Source organism: Tympanuchus pallidicinctus, unplaced genomic scaffold (genome assembly GCF_026119805.1).
Source record: "Tympanuchus pallidicinctus isolate F22 unplaced genomic scaffold, pur_lepc_1.0 scaffold17, whole genome shotgun sequence".
NCBI classification, from domain to species: Eukaryota; Metazoa; Chordata; class Aves; order Galliformes; family Phasianidae; genus Tympanuchus; species Tympanuchus pallidicinctus.
In genome coordinates this window covers 4679611-4704073 of record NW_026294690.1, presented here as the reverse complement: position 1 = coordinate 4704073, position 24463 = coordinate 4679611, and the positions used below count along the sequence as shown (strand labels likewise).

At 42.8% G+C, this 24463-nt stretch overlaps 3 protein-coding genes across 4 annotated transcripts; 1 reads left to right on the top strand and 2 right to left on the bottom strand.

Annotated features, from left to right (window-relative positions):
• Positions 1 to 1607: 1607 nt before the first annotated feature.
• On the bottom strand, positions 1608 to 11116 carry MKRN2 (makorin ring finger protein 2). The gene is made up of 8 exons (XM_052678491.1): positions 10900 to 11116; positions 10600 to 10728; positions 9130 to 9308; positions 8093 to 8397; positions 6400 to 6614; positions 4719 to 4829; positions 2389 to 2533; positions 1608 to 1778 (listed from the first exon to the last, which is right to left on the bottom strand). Exons 1-8 carry the CDS (start codon positions 10923 to 10925, stop codon positions 1635 to 1637), a joined length of 1254 nt encoding a protein of 417 aa, XP_052534451.1. The 5' UTR covers positions 10926 to 11116; the 3' UTR covers positions 1608 to 1634.
• On the top strand, positions 11083 to 14871 carry MKRN2OS (MKRN2 opposite strand). Its single transcript, XM_052678500.1, has 4 exons — positions 11083 to 11288; positions 11520 to 11569; positions 12268 to 12430; positions 14388 to 14871. The coding sequence occupies exons 1-4, from the start codon at positions 11083 to 11085 to the stop codon at positions 14602 to 14604; spliced, it is 636 nt and encodes a 211-aa protein (XP_052534460.1). The 3' UTR covers positions 14605 to 14871.
• Positions 11515 to 24439, bottom strand: TSEN2 (tRNA splicing endonuclease subunit 2). Of its 2 annotated transcripts, none has more exons than XR_008205607.1 (12): positions 23840 to 24126; positions 23373 to 23454; positions 22634 to 22670; positions 20535 to 21066; positions 20355 to 20432; positions 19957 to 20007; positions 19190 to 19328; positions 18109 to 18145; positions 17233 to 17344; positions 16548 to 16637; positions 15824 to 15987; positions 11515 to 11836 (listed from the first exon to the last, which is right to left on the bottom strand). XR_008205607.1 is itself a non-coding variant. In XM_052678489.1 (12 exons), the coding sequence occupies exons 2-12, from the start codon at positions 24011 to 24013 to the stop codon at positions 15928 to 15930; spliced, it is 1392 nt and encodes a 463-aa protein (XP_052534449.1). In that variant the 5' UTR covers positions 24014 to 24035; positions 24309 to 24439; the 3' UTR covers positions 14809 to 15927. The 2 variants fall into 2 exon arrangements, 1 of the variants encoding a protein (XP_052534449.1); XM_052678489.1 differs by lacking the exon at positions 11515 to 11836 and adding an exon at positions 24309 to 24439 and having other exon boundaries at positions 14809 to 15987; positions 23840 to 24035.
• Positions 24440 to 24463: the final 24 nt, after the last annotated feature.

Below are 24463 nucleotides of genomic sequence, written 5' to 3'. Positions count from 1 at the left end.
AGGTGGAAGTTGTCTAAAAAAACCAGAGGGACAAGGGGCGTTTTACACAAATGTCTCTAAATGCACTTTGCTGCATTACATTTTTTGCCATCTCAATGATCAAGCTTTCTCAAATGCTTGAGTCTTGAAACAGGCGAGCAGCCTTACAGTGATAGCAGTGTGTTCATAAGGGTAGCAGAAATATCGGCCCTGTGCTTGACTTTCAAGGTTGCCTGTTGCACTTGCATGGAAAAAAATCTTTGCTTGCACTGAAATACGCAGTAGCCAGTTCAATTGGCTCTAGACCAAACTTTAACTGCAGAGTTGATACAAATGACTCAGCAGAAATAACTTCTTACAAACTGCACATTCGTACCATGAATTGCTTTTGCTTTTTAAAAGAGAACTTAAAATGATTCTCAAAGCTTCAGCAGCTCAAACATGAATCAAAATTTAAAGAAAGAATCCACTAACATTTGACTCAGAAGATGTGCTTTAATACCTGACCGCCTTGACCTTGACCAGTGCTTCCTTCTGATGAGAACAAGGTCCTGCAGGTAGGCAGCTGGAACTTCACCTGCCCTTTAAATAACATAACTGCCAGCTGGGGCTAGAGGTACCTGAAAGTAGGGCTGTCCTGGGACTACAGGGCAGAAGGACATGACTTGGTATGCTAGAAATACATGGCAGTGGAAAAGCCCTAAGTATCTGCTGCCCCTACAGGACAGGTAAGCAGTGGTCAGTGTTTCTTTTTTGACTGAAATGATTTAACGTGGTACAGATGCAAACTGTAAGATCACTGATAGAGGTGATTTGGACAGAATGTTAGTTACCTCATTTAATTCTTGCTTCATTTAACCCAAATGAAGGTTTCCCTTTGAATTAAATAAGCGTACAAAAAATTATCTTACCATTTCAATTAATATTGAAAGTTACTGACTTCTTACGCAGTGTCCAGTACCAACTTGTGCTGCAAGTATCATTTATCTGGGCATTTTGACTCCAGCATTGGAACTACAGCTCTGCCTGGAGGTAACAAATTGCATGTGCTTTACAGCAGGTGCTGTAGGAAACCAGGAGACCTTTCCTGTAACCATGCACTTCATTATTTTACAGTGGAGGGAACCTGATTTGTGCTGTCTCTGACAGCCTGGCAGTGCCCATTACTGAAGCACTCACTGTAAGAATACACTGAGCATTACTCAGAACTCTAGATACTTGGTATTTTTTTTAAGAAAGGAAAAGCTACACGGATCATTATTCCTAGTGTGTTTCTGCAGATATACATTTAGTTCATTTAGGGGGAAATAAGCACCCTCAAAAGATACAGCAACAGTTTTTAACACCTTATGCTTTAAAAGGCAAGAGAGCAGCTGCATGTAACAAGACCATTCAATTTACAAGGCAGCGTATGTTAGGGCAACAAGGAAGGGAACCCTCTTGGGATCAAGGGATTTTTTTCCATGCAATCAATTTAACTTTTTAAATATAATTTAGTACTTTTGTTGCCATACACCAACTATCTGAAAACTTCACCAGGACTGCACAAGTAGGACCACAGGGCACATTCAGTCATTCCAGCTGCGCTGTAAGAAGTAAAACCACTGCTAAATAAATAGCTAGATTGCTACAGAAGAAAGCACATTCGCTTGCCTTTATTGAGAAGTAGCAGAATCCTCCTCAGCCCCAGAAAGGTGCATGAAAAGTTCTCCAAGTTCTGTTACTTGATCATCTGTACTGGTCACAGTCCTACTTTCTCTGTCTTCAATAAAGTCCCACAGACGAACAGAATTGAAGAACTGCAACAGAATAAAATCTGATTTAGCTTGGCACAGGCCAATTAGAAGTTTTTTCCCCTTATCAGTCATCTTTCTTCATTTAATAAAAAAGTTGAGACTGAGAAATTGGTATTTATTAATAGTATCAGCAGTATTTGCTGAGAAAGTAAGTGACAACCACTCCATTGTTAGAACATAAGTAATAGTTCATGTCTAACTGGGCAGCAGTAAGGAGCTGTATCAGTACTGCTAAACTAGAAGGCCTGTCTCGACCATTCCAGATGCTGGCTGAAGCTACAATGAGACTTTGACAAGGCTTTAACCATTTTAGCTGTGAATACGACCAGCTAGGTCTAGGCAAGCAATACTCATTTTTAATACCACTGTAAGTAGAAGCTTTAACTGTAGAATCTCCTTGAAAAAAGATCTGCAATGAGAAGCACTGGTAAAAAAAAAAGATGAAATCTTGCTATTAAATGAAAGGTGCCTTCTCTTCCAAACAAACCTCTGCCTCAAGGAAAGCTGAGGGATACTTAACTTTTCTGAGGCCATCCATTGTATGAAAGTACTTTAAGTAGTGCACTCTATATTCAAGAAGCGTTTTCAATTACTGACTGGAATATTTCCTTACCCGCACGGTTCCCTCAGAGCTGAGCTGTTTCCTTGGTTTCTCAGGTTCAGCTCGTGTCCCATCTGGATAGGCATGAAGGTAAAGACACTTCCCTCCAAATGGACAAGTTCCTTTCCCTTGTTCAAAGTATTTGCAGGGTTTTTTCCTAATTCAAGGAGAAAAAAGTTGCTGCCTTCAGCTAGTGAGGAGGCAGATCACTTTGTACTGTTACCGCTGCAGCTGCTAGTACCATTAACATACCAAGAGTTCTGATCTACTCCTTAACTGGTAACAGTTAAAATAGATTGGAAAGAAATCTAAGAGTGGACAAAGAAATACATAAAAGAGCACCATCGTAAGTTCAAAAGAATACAATCTTAAGACACTGAAATTGAATGATGTTGAAAGAATGCCACCTATCCAGCACAGTGCGTTTCTATCACAGGGAACAAACCCACTGCTATTTTTGTAGCATTCCTCCCCAGTGCACTGATCACTTTGTTTTTATGAATGAGCTGAGTTCCTCTCATCGTTATCTTTGCAAGTTCTGTGGTAACAATTCTATCATTAAGTTTTCAGCAGCTTTGCTGTTCTACGAAGTTGCTGGAGCTGTGTAACCACCTTCTAGAAAGGTTATTGGGAAGGGGTGGTGCGACGGGTTGTTCTCCAATGAGAAGTATCTGGAGGAAACTACAGACAAATGGCAATTGAACTTGTGAACAATGTGCAAAAGGCAATGAAACTGATCCCTATAACCTAAACAAAGCTTATAAAATAACTAATACATGGAGAAGAAACCACTACAAAAGAAAGAAAGACTACCCCAGAGCAGGCAGTGCATTCAAAAGTGGAACTGATCTGTCTTGGAAACCTGAAGTCACAGAGCACTTGTGTTCTAACCTAAGTCAGTCAGGATTTTTCCTCCTGCAGAATGGATTTGTGCCGTGAGAACCCCTGCTCTTAGACTTCCCTTAAACAAAAATATTATTGGCATTTTTTCCATGAATAACATATCCAAACTAACTGCTATGAGATCATAAAACCCTCCATACAGAAATTATAACACGTGTTAGTCTTAGCTGAGCACATAAAGCAAAAACCCTTTTTGTATTCTCAAAATACAAAACCAAAAGCCAAAACCCAACTTGTAGTACCACTACCTAACACCACTTTTCCAACAAAACAAGTCTACTTACGTAGAATGTAGTCATTTACAAATCACTCAGCCAAGATTTTTAGCACAACTTATTATCCTCAATACAAACTCCTCTAGAATTAAAATATAAAACCACAGTGGCAACATGGTATTGAAAACAAACAGTATCTGAAGCTCCTCAGCTGCCCAAAGAGGTTGTGAAGTCTCCCACTGAAGATATTTCAAAACCCAACTGGATGTCTACCTGTGCAACCTGCAGTAGGGAGCAGGGATCTCCAAAGATCCCTTCCATCCCCCACAACTGTGTGATTCTGTGATTTTATTCAACTACTTTGTCTGACAATGAATATAAAGCAATAATATACATACAAAGCTGGTTTGAACATTTAATGGAGTACTACTGCTTTCAGCAATTCTGCTGCTAAGTTGTAAGCCAAACCCCCCCAAGAAGCTGAAGAGCTGGTAGGACAGCTATGCACAGATTCAAGTAATACCTTCACAGACTCCATAAGGCAAGTTTTAAAAGTTGGTGCGTGTCACAGTTAATCTGTGCACCATTTCACAAAACAGTCATGACTCGTTTGTGTCAGGCATAAACCTGCTTGTTTCCCTTTAAAGAGTGAGGTAAGTAATGGTTCCTCATTGTGCTGTGACAAAGTGACCCTCAGGTTCTCCAGACAAGCACAGCTTTGCAAAGCTGCTGTAACACAATGCTTTTGCAGACCTCCCCAGTGCTCCAATCACCAGGCAAATCTTTATCAGACAATAAAGGGATTGCAGTGATGCAGTATTTTACATTTCCAGTAGCTGTTACAAAAAACCTATGAATTTGTATCCCATATTTCAAGATGCTATCGTAAAAATTAAGTTTTCCTTCCTCATTTGTTTTCCCCAGTGTGTGACAACCTTCCAGGCAGTTACGTCCAACAGAAGGCACGTGTCTCTAGCTTTGGCAGGTGAACTGAAATAGCCTCAACATTTCCGAACATGAGTTCAAGTACCTTCTGAACTATAATTACAACAGACTGATAGCAGTCACAAAGTTCAGCTAATAAAGAATGGTGTGCTGTTACGAGTGATTAAGAGTTATGTGTAGAACGGATTGCAAAAGGTTTAAAAATAGAGGCATTTTGATTGATTAAGCCTTGGTGAATCTCAAGGACAACGTAAGTAGCATTTTGGCTGATGAACTTACCCCACTCCCTGCTTAAATGCTTCAATCAGCTCATTTTTTTTCTCCTGGTCTTCTACCCAATAAGCGCTGGGAATGACGAACTCCGATATCACACGGCACTCTGGGCAAGACCTGAATGGATCAAGACAAAGAAGCAGAGCTTTATTACTTTCTGAAACCAATTCTCAGTGTATCGGCCCAAAACTGCAGGTTCCTGAGCAAAAGGGAGATGGTCTGCCAGGCTGATGCACTGGACAACTTCACAGCACATATGGGCACGACTGTTACCAGCTTCAGCTGAAATAATCCGGCTGACTCATAGAATGACTTGGGTTGGAAGGGACCTCAGAGATCATTTAGTTCCAACCCACTGCCACAGGCAGGGTTGCCAAATGCAGTCGGCCTTGTGCTGCTTTGCATTTATTTCAAGACTTGAACAAAATAAACAGACGTTTCCTGAAGAAATGTGGCTAAAGATCCAGTGCACAGAAATAAAGTACCTGCCAAGCAAGTACTTCAGCTCACAAACAAAAGAAAGCCAAACCAGATGCATGACAACAAGGATTTTCCCTAAGCCTGACCTGCACTCTGCCAGAACTGAGGAGTTGTTAACTTAGTGGTTTTATAAGATAGATTTCTTTATTAGGATTTAAGATCAAGAATCAAATATGCACCTTCTGGTGCCTCGAGAAGCATTACTACTCCTGCCATGCAAGTCTCACAGAACACCTGGTGTCTCTGCAGGCAGTGCTTTTCAGACTGATCCAAGCCCCTCTTTCAGAGAACCTTTGCAAAGACCAGTACACTCACTATTATGAGTAAATACAGAAAACACATTTGAGGAATTTGCTTTAGTATCTACTCCACCACAAACGTGGTTCCAGAGCACTATTTCGTATGAAAGCCACAGTCCCTGCTGTAGGCACAGTATCTCAGTGCCTGTCTGTCAGAAGCTTTGCTCCAAACAGAGCTTACACTGCACTGAGATAACTTTCACTTCAAGGCAACTATTAAGGGAAGTTTTGCAAAAGAGTTTACTTTGGCAGAGGAATGAAAATATTTCCTACCTCTTCCTCAGTGTGCTTGTAACTTGGAAGAGCTTTCAAAGAGATTCTAAAAAAGGAAACTGCCCTAATTGGTTGTTTAAAATTCTTTCTAAGGAGGAGTATGTTTGGAATACACTTTATACACATCTAGAAGACAAAGGAATTTACTCAGACACAGATGTGCAATTAATGGGAGATCTAGCTTTAGTAAGCTATAGTTTACAAAAAAAAATGCAGTAATTAAGCACACACATATAAAGGAAAGAGTTACTGTTTGTGCAAATGAGCTCCCATGAGTGAAGCAGGGACATGAGTTAACTCAGTATTCTGCAGTCCACATTTGCACTTTGCCCCATTGTCAATGCAATGACAGAGGCTTAAGTTACAAAGGGCCAACATGCTGGACTCAGCACGTAGGCACTGTTAACAAAGGATAGCTGATGCATCCTACCTGGCCTTGAAGGTAATACTGTGCACATTTGTAGCACTTGGACCAAGATTTTCTGAGCTGGTATTTTACTAATGGCTATGCTAATATTTACAGCTACCAGATCTCTTATGACCACATGTATTTCTCTATCAAGTCAAAGTACAGCAGAATGCCCACCCCACTGACACAGGTCACAGAGACAACGGGCTGGTTAACGTGAACTTACTTTATGATTGGATTCTCAAACTGCTTGGCACACCTCCACTGCCGGATGCAGGACAAACAGTATGTGTGATTGCAGTTGGAGAGGATCCCAAACCTCCTCTCTGAGGCTGATGGCTTTTCATACACCACTTCCATGCAGATGCTGCACACTTTGTCCTGACTTGCCTGAAAGGCAAAAGCCTTCTCCATCTCATGCTCAAACGTTGCCATGCACATCTGTCACAGGAGAGATATCATTGGTTATTGTACTTTATATATTGGACCATTCTTCGTAAAACCAGAGTGTCTGACATGGATCTGTTACAGGAAAAACACAGTAGGCTAATTAAGAGCATCCCTACTATCCTTCATCATAATTATCATCATGTAATTGTAAGATCTTTATGGATGATCACATAATTCCATCTTCTCATGTTCCCTGCAGCTTTGTAGGTATCAAAGGAAGGGCTGCCTAAACACTTAATTTACACCTGCCTGCATCTGTACCAGAACAGCAGTTAGGCAAGGCAGTGCTTCAAATATCCCCAAGTCCCATTTAATTCATAGTCCGGTATGGATGCTGCACTCAAGATGTTACTCTGTTTATTGTTAAGGCCTCAGTCACCAGGCACTAAGCTTTATCCTAGATAAGGAATTGGTGTCTTACTACGGGCTTCCTACAGCATTTCTCACACCGTACTCAGTGATATATCATTTGCTTTTACAGCACTACAAGCTGAGCCTTTGGTTATCCCCCATAGCTTTACCTCTTCTTTCTGAGATTCTCGGGACTTGACAAGTTATACATATTCAGCAGACTTTAAATAATAATAATTTTTAAAAGACCAGAGAGTAATTCCACATTAACAGCAGCACTTTCACTACTGCACCTTTCCATCCAACAGACATCTCTGCCTCCAGAGCTGAGCACCTGGCAGCAGTGGTAACAGCACACTGTGCCAGACGTCAGACTCCTGGGACAAGAGAACCACATGGCATGTTTGGAGCTACGTGCCGAGATCACATAACATGAGATTCTGGTAATCTGGATTCCACTCCTGGCACTGAAGAGACTTCTGATCCAGTAACCACTAAAGCTTCTGGTCATTCTCCTCCTCAGTCTCGAAAACTGCTGTTCCTGACCAGCCCTGACACAAACCCAGTGGCCAAGCATACTGAAGAGCAGCCTCTTACAGCCACCTTTACCCAAGCAATTCCTCATGCACTTTCCCTAGCCTTCCTAGTTAGAGATCACCTCCAAAATCTTCACGCTCTGCTCAGGGTCTCCCCATCTTACACTGCCCTGGAAGTGGCCACACACAAGCAGGGATACCTGAAGCAGTGACCCAGCAGACAGGCAGGGCAATTGCTCTGAACTCACCACAGGCTATGGTCCCTCTCCCCCATCACACACAAGGGACCACTACAACCTCCTGTCAGCTACAAAAGACATCTTCCTAAAAGAGTTCTAGGGTACCTGGGGACAAGGCAAGTTTCCCATAAGAAAGGGGAAAGAAAAAAAAAAAAAAAAAAAAAGGAAATCACTGTAACATGCTGTCAGCATCAATGTTACCACTGAGGTCCTGGATGTTTGTCATCCTACAGACAGATAAACCACAGGCTATTCCACAAAACACACCTCTGGATTTTTAAAAACAAACAAACCAAATGTAGCACTAAGCACACACATTTCACAGATTCTGTGTTAACATTACCATCTCATGAGCTTTCCTCTGTTCTTGGTCAAAAGGGTGAAGCACTTGCAGCCCACATATTTCACACACGTCCCCATGCAGGTAAAGGCAGCGGTCCCCAAAGTGGCACGCTCCTGCTGCAGCATAAGGACACAGCTGCTCTCCATCACCAAAGGAACTTCCAGCTACTGGATCTTCCAGCCCACTGCAAATAGCTTCCAAGTATGAATGGGGCTTCATTTCCACATTATCGTTTTTGTCACTGCAACACATCACATCATTCGTTGCACTGGCTTTTTCCTTCTCTTCATTCAAGCCACACAGGTCTTAAGAAAGAAAAATGTAATATTAACAATTCAACATACAGCACAAAGCCTACATAAGAAGCTCCCTATATTTTCTTTCCAATGACTGCAGTTTTTTGCTTTAAAAACGTCTTCTAAATAAAATCTCAGCCTTAAGCCTCTTTCAATCCTACATTACAATTCTCACAAACCACTTGTTGAAAAGATCAGTTTCAAGGTCTCTTCTTCAGCTGCTCTCTGTTTTACAAACATGGTAAAAATACTTCACACAGCACACGGGTATAACTGGCCCACTCAGCGTGACAGAGAATCTGTCGGAACAGCACCAGCAACAGGGCTCAGCTGCTCTGCCCTGGGGCCTCAGGCAGAGGGATGGACGTCTCTGCCCTTGTGCTTCTGAGCACTGCCACCATCCTCCACTCAGCAATTATTTCAAATGCCCTCTCATTGAGAACAAAATGCACGAAAAGATCTGATGGGTAGGGATAACAAACAAGAAACCCATCCCTAACCAAAAACATCTTTCAGGACACACCAGGTTAAAAGCCAGTCAGTTAAACACTGTCATTAAAAGGTACCAATAGGCACAAGTGTTTAGAGGAAAGGGGCCTCAAAAGATAAGGAAGATCTCCAGCACCTCTTTCCCACTGTCCTTGAAACTGAAGTTAAAAAAAAAAAAATGTGAAAAACAACCCAACTCCTATCAGAACCAGAGGACAACATCAAGGATAAGCACAGCAGCCTCCTACTCACTTCTGTCCCTGAGAACAAGTGTTTTCTTCTCCCGTTTGCCATTCTCACGCTGCTTGCTCTTGGTTGCAGGTGCACTGCGCTCTGGTGCAGGGCGAGGGCTGAGCAGCGCTGCTGATGCCATGGGAGGAGGCACAGGAGCTGCTGCACCCCCCGAGGCGGGGAGCCTGATGTGGTCGTACCTGTGACAAATAGAGTCTCTTTCAGTCTCTTTCAAAGCCAGACTGAAAGTCTTCTCAGCCTCAGCAAATGGATGCCTCTGAAAGCACATCAAGATTTTTTTGCTAATTTTCTAGGGAGGCCCACCACAGCTGAAAGACCATCATTCAAGTGCACATTAGATCAGGTCTTCGTCATCCTCACACAAAGAGCTTTGTTGACATTTTTCTGAGAAGCTAAATTAAAAAGACATGCAATAAGGACTGATGTGATCTCATTCTCCCTGTCCAAGCAGGACACGGGACTTCCTGCTCCATACTATCGTGATGTCATGTTTGCACACAGGACAGAAAAGGTTATGAGCGACTATGGAAACATGCTCTCAGCAGCAGAACAGAAGCAGGCAGTACAGTACAGAGGTTTCTCTAGTAAAGCCATAGACATCACCAGCTCATATGCATCCAGGGCCCTCCGCTGTTCCAACACTGCTGGAGCAGCAGATTAACACTCTGCAGCTGCCTTCAGCAGCTCCATACAATGCTAATTCCATCTTAGCAGCTTATGAGCTGCAGAGCTCACTGAAATGCAGCTGGATGCAGGTCTGACACCACTGGCAAAACCCAGGGAAGGAACACAATGCAGCAACTGCAGCCACACAATACCCTGACACCTCTGGCTGCTGGTGAGTGCAGACACAGGATTCCGTATCCCAGCAGCATGGCTTTGGGAAGAAGCCCCAGATCTGCAGCACACTGCTGATGGCACAGAACATTCCCTAGCACACAGCAGTTACCAGAGCACCAGAGTTTTAACCCAAACGCCGCAGCAAAAGACACAGAAACACTGCCCACAAAGCTGAGGGGAGCACAAAGAAAACCCTCTTCACTTTAAGGCAGAACCACAAGTCCTCCGATCTCAGCACTGGGATGTGCAGGAACACAGCTGTGAGGTGCACCCTGCAAAGCAGCACTGCCCAGCACTGCAGGGTCACTGCCGTGCCTTGTGCCCACAGCCAGCCTCGCGGCCTTGGCGCTGCCTCCTGAGAAGCCACACAGCCGGCATCCTGTGTTTAGTGCCCAGCTCTCCTCACATGAGGAGAACCGGGTGAGAGCATGAGACCCTGACTCCTCGTTTCCACAAGACAAGATAAGGCCCAGTCAAACCGTAACACTACACCACGTACGCTGGCTTCAGAAGGGGGAGAAAAGCTCGCTACCAATGTATTATTCCGTCCTTTTCGCCGCTCAAACGCCTCATCCCTCCTCGAGCTTCGAGTCCCCCCGGCTCCTCACAACGCACGGCACCGGCTCTCACCTGCAGCGGGCTCCATAGGCGCACTGCCCCTTCTGGTAATACTTGCAGATGGTGGAGGACTTGCTGCTGGACAGGTCGTGCGAGAACAGACACTTGCTTCCCTCGCGGCACACTCCCTGCACGTAGTACCTGTGGAGAAGCACCCGGCCCGGAAATGGATTCTCTCTGGAGGCGCGTTCCCGCGCGCGGCGCGCCGCTCCGGCCCGAGCCCCTCCGAGGCGCGGCGGTTCCGCGGGAGGAGCTCCCGGGTCACCTCACCGGTCAGAGACCCCGTCCCCGGCGCGAGGGCTCGGCGCTCACCTGCACGTAACCTGCTTGACGCTCATCCTCGCCCCGCTCCGGCCTCCCCGCCCGGCCGGCTCCGTGCGCCGCACACCCAGGTTCCGCTCCGCCGCGGGGAAGGGGCGGGGCCGACACGGACACAATTACCCGACGCGCCGCACAACCGAGACGCGTCTAGGCGGGCTAGAGCGCCGCTCCGCCATGGAGACGGCCGCCATCCTGCGCGTGCGGCACTGCGGCGCCGCCATCTTCTGCCGCCGCGCGCCCCCGCTCTGCCCCGCCTGCGGCCGCCCCCTGCGCGGCGCCGGGCTGCGCGCGGCCCCCGTGCGCCTCCCCTGCCCCTTCAGCGACGGGCACCGGCGGCCCCACGCCTTCCTGCTGCGGCCTTCCGTCGGCAGCTTCCTGGGGTACGGAGCGCGGTATACGGGCACTGCGCGGCGGCGGGCAGGGGGGCCGGCCAGGGGAGTAAGTAGTGCCGGGTCTGGAATGGAAGCGTGCCCTCGGTGGGAGCCGAGCGCTCCGCCCGCTCCATCCCCGCCCGCGGGACAGCGAGGAGAAGCAGCCGCCGTTCCAGAGACACCGGCGGTTCTGACGGGACGAGCGCGGCTCACACCTCACAGGCTCCGTTTTTGTTTCAGAGAATACGACGGGAACTCTGATCTCCACGTCGGAATATCCAGCGCTCAGGGTAAAACGCATTTCGTAGCTGGCTGCCGGCACTCCGCCCAGCTCCTGCACCTCAGACACCGGCGCTGCACGGCAGCCCTGCTGGAGCACGGTGCAAACACGGGCTGAGCAGCACGCCGTTACTGCCTGTACAGCACCACACGGGTCAAAACCCCACATCCAGTTAGTTATCTTGCCTTGCAGAAGCCAGCACGTTGAGTGAGTCAAAGCCATACGCCACTCTTCTCCCAGTTCCACCTCACTGCAAGGAATGGAAGTAACAGGTGACCTGTATTCGCGACAAAGAAATAAAAGCAAGGCAGCAGAAAATTCAGGAGAGAACGCTATTGCTAATTCTGAAGTCATCCCTAATTAAACAAATGTGTTGACAGTCATTACAGGTTCTCAGAGCACAGCAGCCCAGACAGACAGCTCAAGCGAGACACTGCAGGAACAGAAAAACAGTCTGGTTTTGAGGCTTCAAGAAGAAGCCTAGCAGTCCTGTGAAGTTGTTTTCCTTATCAAAAGATCTTATATTACCTTGTAAAAATGAGAACAGTTCTTTGACAAGTAAACACTGCACTTTCTACTCTAGTTCTAGAAGGTCTCCAAAGGGAAGCTAGGGTTTAAAAGAGTGGCATTAATAGTAGCTCACTTAAAAACGCACATGAATCCATTTTCTCCAGTACTACCTGTCAACCTGTTGCTCTTTATTTTCAGGAGTGGTGTATAATTACAATGAAGAGGGCATTCACAGAGATCCAACCGGATGGGAGCAGTGCATTAGTGTCCCACTAGTACAGCCAGATATGTTTGAGCTTCTTCAGCAGTGGGATCACCTTCTAGAGGAATTTTCTATGGGAGAGGAGTGGCTTCCTCATAGGTATGTAGCTGAAAATGTGAATGCGATAGGAGTTAAGTTAGGATGATAAATTAGGCTATTCTGTTTTGGATCCTTCAGCTCCTTCAAACACATCATTAATTACAAAGCAGTCTAAACTCTTCCAGATTGTCTTGAAACTCAGTGAACTTGCTAAACAAAAAACCCAATGTTTTTAAGTACGTAAACCTTAAAAGATCTGTAAGAGAATATATGAGAAGTTTTCTTCAGCAACAAAACAACTGCATGAAAAACAACACTTCACTGGAACACTACATTTAACAGTATGTGAGAATAAGCAAGGCTAGAGAGGTTTCAGCAATTACAGTAATATAAGGAGATGAAAGAATTTGACCCAGATTGGAAGTGTATATGAAACACAAACCTATTGGTTTTACAAGCATCTTTGACATTTCTCCAACTCCCAGTGCATTAAAGTTATTAGTAAAATTAAATTGATGTTAAGCAATGGTAGAAAGTGAGTAGATGTATCCATCTTTTCTACCAGGTTTTCTTCTGTTTTCCCTGTCAGCCACCTGATAAAGCCACCTAGTTTCCCAAAAATAAGACCAGTGACCACTTCAACTGCTGAAAACTGGACTTTAAGATGTTAAATCTTAATGCTTATTTTTCCAGTGGACCGGAACTGTGCTAAACTAATCCTGTAACTAATTTTAATTTTCTTGTTTACTTTCCATTTAATTTGTATGAAGTATAAGAGTATAAGAGACCAACAAAGAACAGTGGCCACAGACATGACTAACATCTTAAGTTACTGAGATACTAATTTTCTTTGACAAGACAAATACACGCTTTCCAAAAAAATCAGGTGCTAACTAGAAGACACAGATGGGTAATGAGAAGTGTATTACAGAATCTTTTGCATTATAAATACAAATAGGTTCTGCAAACAAAATCATGGAACTGATTTAGTAAAGCACTGTTTGCTCACGTTTTGTACAAGTTTCCAGAACATGCTGCAGTGCTCTGCAGTCTCAGCACCGAGCCGAAGTGTTGCCAGCACTTTTGCAATGCAATTACCAGTTGTTTTGCACTGCATGATGATGATGGCCACTCTTGGAAGCTCCTCCTATTTTTTTTTTGTTAAAGTAAGTACACTGTAGCAAATTCTTGCTCACTTCATGGGAGCTCATAGGTCACTCCAGATAGCCTTAACAAACCAGGGGAGCTTTGAAGAAAACAGGGAGAAATCCTGAACTGGGTTGAGGGCTGCAGGGTTGCTTTTGATAGCTATAGTCTTCATAACTTGCAAAAAAGCCTGGTAAATTCCCAGAGCTGATGTGCAAGCCTTGCAGAAGATTCCCTGTGGTAACACAGACCAGGGAGCCACTGAGAGAATGAGACAAGGAATGCCTCACAGGGCTAGAAAGAACAAGGGAGAAGTGATACAGGATGAGGTGATTACAGAAGAAGTTTGAGGATTAGGCAGATGGCAGGCAGTTATTCAAGGCCAATTAGAAAAAGCAGCACTGCATGGTGAAGGAAAGGAGTAGATTACTCAAATGGTCAGTGGCCAACATTAAGCATTTGGCAGAATCTGGAAAATGTTCTGACACTGAAAAACACAAGTAAGTGTCACATGCTTCTAGCTTAGCGTCCTGGGAAAAAAGTGAAGAACATTTTAAATGGCTACTCCTATTTAGTTAGTATTTATCCCTGCATTCTTGGCACTAATGACTGCCAGTGGGAGTTTGACTGGTATACTGTATCAACGTATCAATGACAAAACAGAGTTGAGTTTAATTAAGATTGCAATTTAATGCCACTCTGAGTGAATTGCCAGTGGTGCCACATAAGGTTACCACTGCAGGAAGATGTTTTCAAGATAACACAGTAACAACACAGAAAAGCAAAGGTTAAGAAGGTAAAAACCAAGTAAGTATTTTAAAAAAATACACTGAAGTAATTAGTGCTCTTATTAATGAGATTTTTTTCCTAGGTATGAAGAACATGACCACAACTGCTACACGTATGCACTAGCATTCATTAACAGTGTACTGACTGCACAAGGAAAGCAACAAATGAGTAAAAGTGAATTTACAGAGAAGTTTGTGATTCCACAGACAAAGAATGCTTCTAAGTATATTACCCTTCATCAGGAACTAACCACTAAGGACTTCTACATTGTACCCCTTCCTGATCAAGAACAGTGCTGAAAATAAGTTGTCCAACTAGACATTGTGTTCTGTTGAGACATTTAATATTAGAAATCGTAACGGCTTATAATTAGGGGTTTTAACAAATCAACTGTTGAAATAAGCTCTTTTGAATCAAACATTTTTCCCATCACACGTATGGTTAAAAAAAAAAAAAAAAAAAGGCATTTGTGCTTGCATGCTGCTCAAATCTAAAGTCTGTGACAAAGCAAAATCATTTTCCTTTACTTCAGCTACTAGTAAAGCATACAGCATTTATAACATAAATCCAGTCTCATTGTCAGGTACGTTTCTTTTCCAGTCCCTTCTTTATGTTTTACATGTTATCCCTCAAACCAAGACAGACTCATAACATTAAAGGATAGTCATACAGCATCCTATCTGTAATGAACAGCAGACTCGTCTGGATCCATCACAGAGAGAAAAATATAAAAGCAATTTATGTTTAAAAGAAATAGAAAGATGCTCCAACAGTACTTCTACCTACTGTACATTGAGAAGTGTATGCTGAGGACAAAGTTTTACTGTTCATAATTCTACACACTTATTTACATATATTCTAGCTTAAGAAAACATGTTTATCTTCCCCTCTACTAGCTTCTGCAAAGTAAATGAAGACCTGAACTAGATTTAAGTCCTGTTTCCTCAACTACAGAGAAACAATCAAACCACTGTGGTTTTCCATATCTAGTTTATAATTTTGTAAACACAAACTGCAAATACTACACCCCCATCTTATTTCACTTCTTGCTAAATTCCTAGTTCCTTTAAAAGCATATTCAGAAACACAAGACAGAGACAACCAGTTTGAAATGCTCAATTCTGCTGCTGCTAAGAGCCCCCCGTCCAGAAACCTTCAAGCAATTCAGAGTTCTTTAGCTAAGATTTAGCTTACAAAAATAAATTACAGCATGCTATTTCTGAGTATATCAGAATTCATACCTCATTTTAAGTTTTGAATTTCAACTATTGAAATATAAATACATGGCCAAGTATCAGTGTCCTGGTAGAACTATATGCTATAAAGTATTTGTTGTAATAGTACTAAAGCATGAAACATAGTCATCTCTAGTTACAAGTACAGCACTGTGCCACATACAGTTGACACACATGCAGATGTTCAGCTTGAAAAAGCAATCACTCTCTTGACATTTCCTATTTACATCTTTCTCTGTAAATGACAGGATATGCTTGGATTTTAGTCAGCATTTATACATACCAACTGAAAATGCTGATAGAAACTGATGATGAGCCATTGTCTGAGGGACCAGGTGAAAAAAACAAAATGTTTATAAAAAGGATTAGATTCTTCCTCTAATTCGGTTAAAGATCATCTTGCTCACTGCGCTCACGGGAGGACACCCAACGAGTTACAATCAGTTCCTGAAGTAAAAAATAGCAACTATTATGGAAAAGATGAAAACAATCTCCATGAGATGGTCTTAAGCATTTAGCAGACCGACTTACATGACGCAATCCCAGCAAACGGATGACTACAGACATTCCTGAAGTAAGCTGGCCTCTTGGGTGTTTGGCCACCCTGCCCACAACAGAGGGGTGGTACTCAATGATCAAGGTCCCTACTGACCTCAGTCATGATTCTATGTTTTTCTTCCTTTGTTTTTAAACACCCATAAACCATACACTCTCCATAATTATCTGCTTTTTTTCCCCCATGAAAATGTTTCGCAGTAGCAGCAACATTCAAATTTGGATAAGAAAATCTAAAGTGTTTAAAGAGGATGTAAAGCACTTCTCGTATCTTAGGGCACAAATAAATCTGGCTATTTTATTGCAGCCATGCATGTAAAAACAAAAGCTGGCTGAAAAGCAAGCAACAATTCAAGAGGGTTCTTTTATGGTAACAACCTACCTAGGTTGTTATGTGTCCAGCTGCCCCAAGGCGAAATTAACACAGACAAAGGAAAGAAACTATTACTCACCTGGACCTTAATTCTTTTCAAACACTCTGGCGTGGCCATCTCTTCTTCAGTCATATCAGATGGTTTAATCAAATAGCATAACATAAGTTCCTGTTGGTAAGCAGAAAATAATATACTAATTTCAACTCATTTCTTTCTATACAGGTTATAAATTAATTAGCAATGTAGATGCTAAGTTTCCTAGAAGATGTCTTCTGCAAATCAAATTGGAGAAGAGCCGTATAACCTGTATGTCTCATTTCCCTTATCAAAGCAGAATCCTGTGTTGGATTAAGCTGTAACCATAACACAACAACTGAGCAGCACGATTGTGAAAACAACATTATGTATGACACTATCACAGAAAAAGTTTTCAGAAACTTTCAATTCTACAGTTGAAAACAAAATCCTGATACACAGAGAGGGATTTAAAGACAGAACTGGTAACTGGGAAAGCAGCATCCTTTGTGTCTTTCTACAGCTCTTCACACAAGTTCCTGCAGAGGAGAGAATTTAATAAACTTCCAGATGTCCTGTGGATATTAACTAATGAAACTTGTTTGCCCGCCAGAAACTCCATGTGTTCTTCTGCACACTTGAAACAGAATTCCCTTTCCAGCCTCATGCCCGACTCCAGATATTTCGGAACTAAACTGTGTATTTATCATTTCACAGCTATTTTAAAATGAGTAGCTTACACCATTACCTTAGAAGCATTAACAGTTGTTCTGTTCAAACCAGACAAGGACATCCAGCTCAGCGGTCTGCGAAGAGAACCTTCAAAATTGTCATCAACTAATTCAGCAATGACAGAGTAACTGGAAAACAAAGGAGATGGGACAATTCACAGAAAGAAAATTGTTTTAGGAAGATTGTATAGCTTAAGAATTTGAGCAAAAAAAAAAAAAAAAAAAAGTTAAACAATAGGCCAGCATGCAGGAAGCAAGCTAAGAAACTTAAGTCTCTTCCCATTAGGCAAGAGGAGAAAAGATCAAACAGCTAGCAGGCTGACTGGCATTTTCCCTCCCTACCCTTCTGCTGGCGTTTGGAGTTGTTCTTTTGTGGATGCCAAGCTGACATTTAAAAACAATTTACTATTTAGGTGTTAAACACGACTAGCTAAGGAATAAAGATCATTATCACGATTAATCATTAACCTGCAGTGGGGGGTTTGAAACTAGATGATCTCTGAGGTCTTTTTCAACCCAGGCCATCCTATGATTCTATGATCATCCCTTAAGAATCATGTGCTTTTCCTTCCAAATTACATAAGTTATCCATAGTGCATACTTTCAAAACTCAGCGTTACTAAATGATGTCTCCAACTGCATTCATCGTGACTGCTAAATATGCTCATTTCCAATTTTAATTTGTAATATTTTATTACTGTCACAAGAACACAATAAAACCGTGTTACTTAGTACCTCTGTTAAAAGAGGCACTTTTATATTCCCATATGAACACATCTGACAAAGTATTTTGGGTTAGGAGTATGTGCTTAACCAGTGAAGACGCTAAATTAGCATGAGAGAAATTTTCTAATTTGAAATTAAGAAGATAACCAAAAACATAAGCTTCAAACCTTGCGTGATAGAAGGGAGGGCCCTTCCGATACAGCACTGAAAAGGAAGAGAAACACTCGAGTCAGATGATCACAGTTACTGCCTGAGTTTAACTTCTGGGCCCATAAATACTTACATACGCTTCATACAATTTAGTTACACTAGACAAAACTTCAACACTTCTGAATTTCACTCAGAATTAAATTGTCCCAGTAAGTGAAGAAGGGGAATAGAAAGACAATTAATACGGGAGCAGCAGGACCAAGGAAATGGCAGGTAAAAATGTAGAAGAGCCAAAAGAATTTAGTAATTGCCATGGGGAAAAAGAGCTTGGAATTTTTCTGTAACAGATTCATGCTTTTAATACCATATGTGCAACACAAGTAGAGCTGCTGGAATACAAGGGGAAGGTCACAGTAAGACTGAATTCCTGTTTGAAGCAATCACCTTCCACAAGTTTTAGGGAGGCCAAAGGCACAAGTTTTTAAATACTGCCACAGTCCCATCTGTAGACGTGCTGAAAGTTCTCTCTCTGTGCTCATATTTCCTACCTCACCTCTGTCATGAGTTTGCAAGAGATTACTTTAACTAGAACATACACCTGGCTGTCGGGCAAAAAAAGAGTAGCACCTCATTCCAGCAGCAATCATTTTTTGCACAGTATCCATTAAAGGCAACAACATTAGTAGCATCGATTTGATAAAGCTACAGCACAAGAACAAGAATCTAGAGGGCAGGGCTGAATCTTTACTAGTCTTAAACTAATCCACATCACTGGCACAAGATGAGGAGTGATATGCTGAACAACAAACTCAGGCCAGATGAGTGATGAACAATCTAATATCTAATGAATACATCAGGTGGTCAATATCAGAACCTTACTGATTTGTATACAGTTCATAGAAAATACCTTTGTTCACACACATCTTCCTGTAACAACAGGCATAACTGGACTGTTTATGCCAATGTGAGCTGAACGTAGTCCTTGAATTACTTAGCAAGGGATTACGGACACTTCTAATTACTTCTGTATGACAAAAAAATTCTACCATTAGCAAACAAGCAATCGCAAGAGACTCTGTTTTGAAGAAAGCTACTCACAGAGATCAGTTCCATACTTCAGCCCAACCTTGGGGACCCAGCCCTTGCTGCGGAAGTAATGATACGCCATGTAAGTAGTTTTAAAACCAGGCTTCACTTCGCTGAAAATTTCCCATAGCTTCAAAATAGTTAAGGGCTCCTAAAAGTCACAGATGAAGGCATTAACATGATTACATTCGTATTACAGCACATGCAGAATACTGTGTGTATTTTGTGCTTTGTGTAGCACAAAGTAAAAGCAAAACGTCAGACATCACAGTCCCAACATGATGAAAATGAACTTCAGAGAACAGAATGCAAAAACCCTAAATGTAGGAGAAAATGGTAGCTTCTATTTGTTTTTTTTTAATCATTTCATAATCAGTCCCATAAGTTTCTTGTATAAAAAGAACTCTGATAAATAGAACCATAGGAAGATAAAAGAGCAATCTTTAGATATGATTATGCAAATATATTAAGTATTATCATATTCTTCCTAAGCTGCCCTCCCCCACATTCATTACCTAAGCTGCAACAAACAACCTTCCTCTACAGGAAGATCCTGCTTGCCTATATTTTGGCAGCTGTATTTGCCATGTTAAACAAAACTTTCAGAATAATATGTTATAAGCAGAAATGCTACTACTTGTTAGAAAAAACTTCCCAATTATTCTGCTTGGTATTCCCTCCTTTGGGATTAAGAGCATACAATGCTGGTAATATTTGGCAAAAAATTCATATCAAAACAGACCCAAATGAATGGTATCCCCATCAATCCAATCTCTTACCTCACCATAATAAACAGTTAAGCATCCCAGAGCATACACCAAGAAAAAAGCCTGAAAAACCAAAAAGAATACTTTTAACTGATATCTACACTCTTCTAGGAGGTCATATTCCAGGCAAGAACAAAGGCTCACATTCATTTTATACAGAAATCAAGACAGACAAGTTGCTTGTGAGGTTCTTCTGAAGTTTCTATTTATGACCTTCACATTCCAATAGATAGAGTACCACAGAAATCACGCACGTGCTGTTGACTCCTGAAGGCACTGCATCAAAGCTGTGCACCATATTAAAACTGCAAATATATTTAGCAGGAGCACAACGGGGTTTACATAAATGAAGAAGGGAGAATCCTATAATTCAGAGACAAATATTAATATATACTCCATTCAAAACGTACCTCTTCCAAGCTGAGTTGTAAATATTCAAAAATCCTAAATGGATTTCTTCTGCAGACTAGTTTTTCCTTCTTGACAAACTACAACGAAAATTTACTACATTAAGATGTTAAACTGGAAAAAATACCGAATTCTTAAGCTTGCAATGATTATAGCCATTAAAAAAAAAGAATGAGCCTTACATTTTCTTGCTGATGAGCAGAGCCCTCTTCAGGACATAAACTACCTTCCTCTTCCTCTTGCACAAGCACATATTCTGGAGCACGTTCTCCTGACTTGGCCATGTCGCTCGATTCTCGCTCGGGGCCCCCTTTAGCCTTGCAGCCACAATGCACATGAGAACCATGCTTCTGGCAGGACGCTTGGGCTGCCTCTTTCACAACAGCAGGCTCCTGTTCCTCAGAGCCAAGAGCCACCACGGGATCAGAAGCGAGATCTCCTTCTGCACAGGCTTTCTGGCAGACCTCCTTCTGAGGCTCAGGACTCAAAGTCGCCGTGTTTTCGGTATCTACAGCAGACTGCCTGGAAAGTTCTGCATTTTCTGTGTTTGGGCCCATCGTGTCACAGCCATCACCAGTTTGCTCAGCTCCACCCTTTTCCAAAAATGGAAATTCAAGAGGCCTAGTGTAATTCTCAAGAATTTTGGTCACGGAGCAGCTATCAAATCCTTGCTCTTGCAAAGCACTTTTAGCCCACTGAACACGCTGCTGGTACCTAGAGAACAAGTGAAATAAATGAGAAGTTCCAGGGCTTTTTTCCCTCTAATTAACACCTTAAAAACACACATGTAATTTCTGTGGTAACACTACAGAATGCTATGCAAGAACCACACCTTGAGGACTGCTGTGATGCAGTTTGAAGGAGCAGGAGCTTGGCGGAAAAAAACCCAGCATTCTCACGCACAAGCCTTAAGTCTGAGTTCTCTGCAAGAAGATCTCTATATCAGAGCTTCCACGATTAAACATTGTAAGCAGGACTCAGTATACAGAGTTCTCACAGACATCATCTATTACACAGCCCACTACTGAGAACAGTTATCTTCAACTTATTTTAATTACCTTTGAAACAACAACAGAGTAGAAACGTGAAAATCTTAAGGAGAAACTACCTTGAGTTTTAACCAACAACCCCCTGCCTCTGAGGACCAACAGTGATACAAGCAGAGTTACTAGCTGAGAGCTGTGAATATTTCTCCTAACATTTTTCAGTGAGTTACAATAATCCCAGCTGTTAGTTCGTAGCTCTCACTGGAGATAATGTTAATAGCCAGTTTAAGGCAATCATCCTTCTGTGAAAGCTTCAAGTAGCTGAGTACAGTCGTCCTTAATCAAAGCTGGGCAATTCCAGTACTATATTTATTATTTCTCAAAACTTTCACAAAGTCAGAGATCAGGTAATGTAGAACAGCAAAAGCAAATAACTGTGAATTCAGAGTGTCAACAAGAAACAAATCCCCTCTGAAATCTAACAAAGCTACGTAATTCAGTGCTGTACTTTGTGTTACAATAAAGACTCCTCTGTGTTCTATGTGGATTTGGAGTTACAGACCTCTGCTGAGACAGATCACCCCATCCACCCGCACCAACACCACAACACTTCCAATGCCCATCTGCCTTTACACATTCAGTGCCACACAGCAGTGTTTCTGCGAGCAGTAGCAATGCCACTACTGTCTGCCTTACCTAAAGTTGAGGGCCCAAGAAGCCAAACTTTTAAATTTAAGTAATTTTTTTCTACTGTCATCGTAAAATGAAAGCAAACACAGCAGCTAACATGCCCACTCTATGGTTAGGTCATACACTATTTAAGTGGAACTAAATAAATGTGATCCAACACCTCGTTTTGTTAAATGCACAAACTAGCAATATTAAGAGAGAATATAGAAAAAAAGAAAAAGCAAATTTTTATGCTACATAAACGCCTAAGGGCTTCTTCAGCTTTAATTCAATAAGCAAATGGGAAGGTTTTACAATATTCTGCCCCAGAAACCTCTCACTCCTTCTCAGCTGAGGAACAAGATCATTATGCTTGACAATATGAATTCATTACCCACACTTAATCTTGCCTTTTATTCAGCAGTTAATACAGGTAACCTTACATCAGAAACCATGCTAAGTATCACCTAATCTATTTCCAGTTTTCTGAATGCAATTTATAAGTGAAATAAAAAGAAACAGAAGTCACCAGCACTTACACAGCCCTGAAAACAAGTAAGATAAAACATGAACTAAATTCTCCTGCCTTCTAAAATAGAATTAAAAAGTAACATAAGCTGACTTACTTTTTTGATGTGATTATAGGCATGTTTAGGTTGGCACCTGTTATTAAGAGAAAATCCCACACTGTATCATCAACATAAACATTTCATGAGATTTTAATCACAGATAATTACTCATGTTTTCAATAATCCATGCCATTTTGGTCCCACTTGCATTGGTTAAGGACATGGGAGAACTAGAACAGGCACAGAGGTAACCAGAGGTAAAGCAGCCAGCAGATCAGCTAAACACACTGCTTTCCTCCAGCCTTTACAGAGACAGTTACATAAGGAGACTGCCAAATCCAGCGATGCGTATGGGATTTAGTTGTTGTGAAAAATATGGATAAAGCGTGACAGTCTCTCCTTAATGAACCAAGAGCACACCAGATGTAACTAGCCATCAGTAGATAAAAAATCCACTTATCCTTGCCTCATGATATCATGAATGGTAAGAACTGGGGTTTACAGCCAAGAAAAGCCTGACAGTTATAGGCAGAAAAGTCCAAGGATGACATCTTCACTTAGCAGAGCTCCTGAACAACATCTCAGTGGAGCCTAGCAGGACATATGGAGGGATAACTAACACTTGGTTTTCCAAGGAGTCTCATAGTGGGCATTATCAGAGACAAGGTATGGAAGCAGGTTGACTCAAAGTAGCACAACAGACTACTTTGTGTGTGATTTATAGACATATATTCAATGAGTGATATCAAAAGTGTTATTAGAACGGTGAAAAGAAGTACAAATGGGCACAGCTTACCTTGCCATTTGGAAACCAGTGAAGGATCAGAAATGCTGTACATTGGCCGACTTCTTGAAAGAATGCCTTTTCCAAAATAGCCCTTCAAAGAAAATGGAAAAATCTTCATTTTATCAGCAGATGGAGGAAAACTTACTTCCAAACTACAAAATGTTTATTGCCTTTGCCTGCTGACAAAAATAACAGAAATCCTGCAGCTTTTAATCTTAGCCCAAAGCTGGTTGTTTAACTTCTGGTAACTAATTTAACATTTAACGTTCACGCTTGAAAGTTTAATTAAGGGAATGTTGAGTCTTTTCCCTCAGTTTTAAATATTCATCAGACAACTCCTCTGAAAGTAGAGGTAGAAGAAGCACCTGTGTATTCACACTGCAACCACGCATAAGGAAAACAGGGACACAGAAACTGCACAAGAATGGGGATGGAGAGGTCAATAAAGGCCTGCCACACGGCAGGGCGGGCAGCACCTCGTTGTACAGCCGCTCCACGTCCTCGGGGCTCCTCACCACGACGCTGTTGTTGACCATGTCAGCCCGGCACATCCTGAAATCCCCCCCGCCGGCACCCACAGGGAAAGGCGCCTGGTAGCACTCAAATACCCTCCTTTTCCTTCTCGGGGGACGGAAAGCGGCTTCGGCCATCTCCCTACAGCACCGCCTCCTGCTAAAAAGCGGAAACGAGACGTGCTCAGCGCTCCTTCACGTTCACACACGTCCGTCCCCCAGCCGCCAACCCCGCCCGGCACCGCGCGTTTCGAATAGCACGAGGCGCAGAACGAGCGCACCTACAGCACGCGGCTGCCCGAGCGCGAACTACTTTCGGACACAACCAGGACGAGCTCCCGGGAGCGAGCCCGCATTGACAGCCGCCCTTCAGCGGAGCCGCTCACACGCGCCACGCCGCGCCGCGCCCGGGGAGCGGCCGTCAGTCACGCACCCTTGGTGACCACCCACGCGGCACCGCCCCGCCCCACGCCGGCGGTCCCGCCCGGGGCGAGGTGTTGTGAACCGGGCAGAGAGCGGAACGCCGAGTCCCGGCCCCGCGGCCAGCACCCTCCCACAGCGACCGCGCGCACCCGGCCCCGCTGTAGC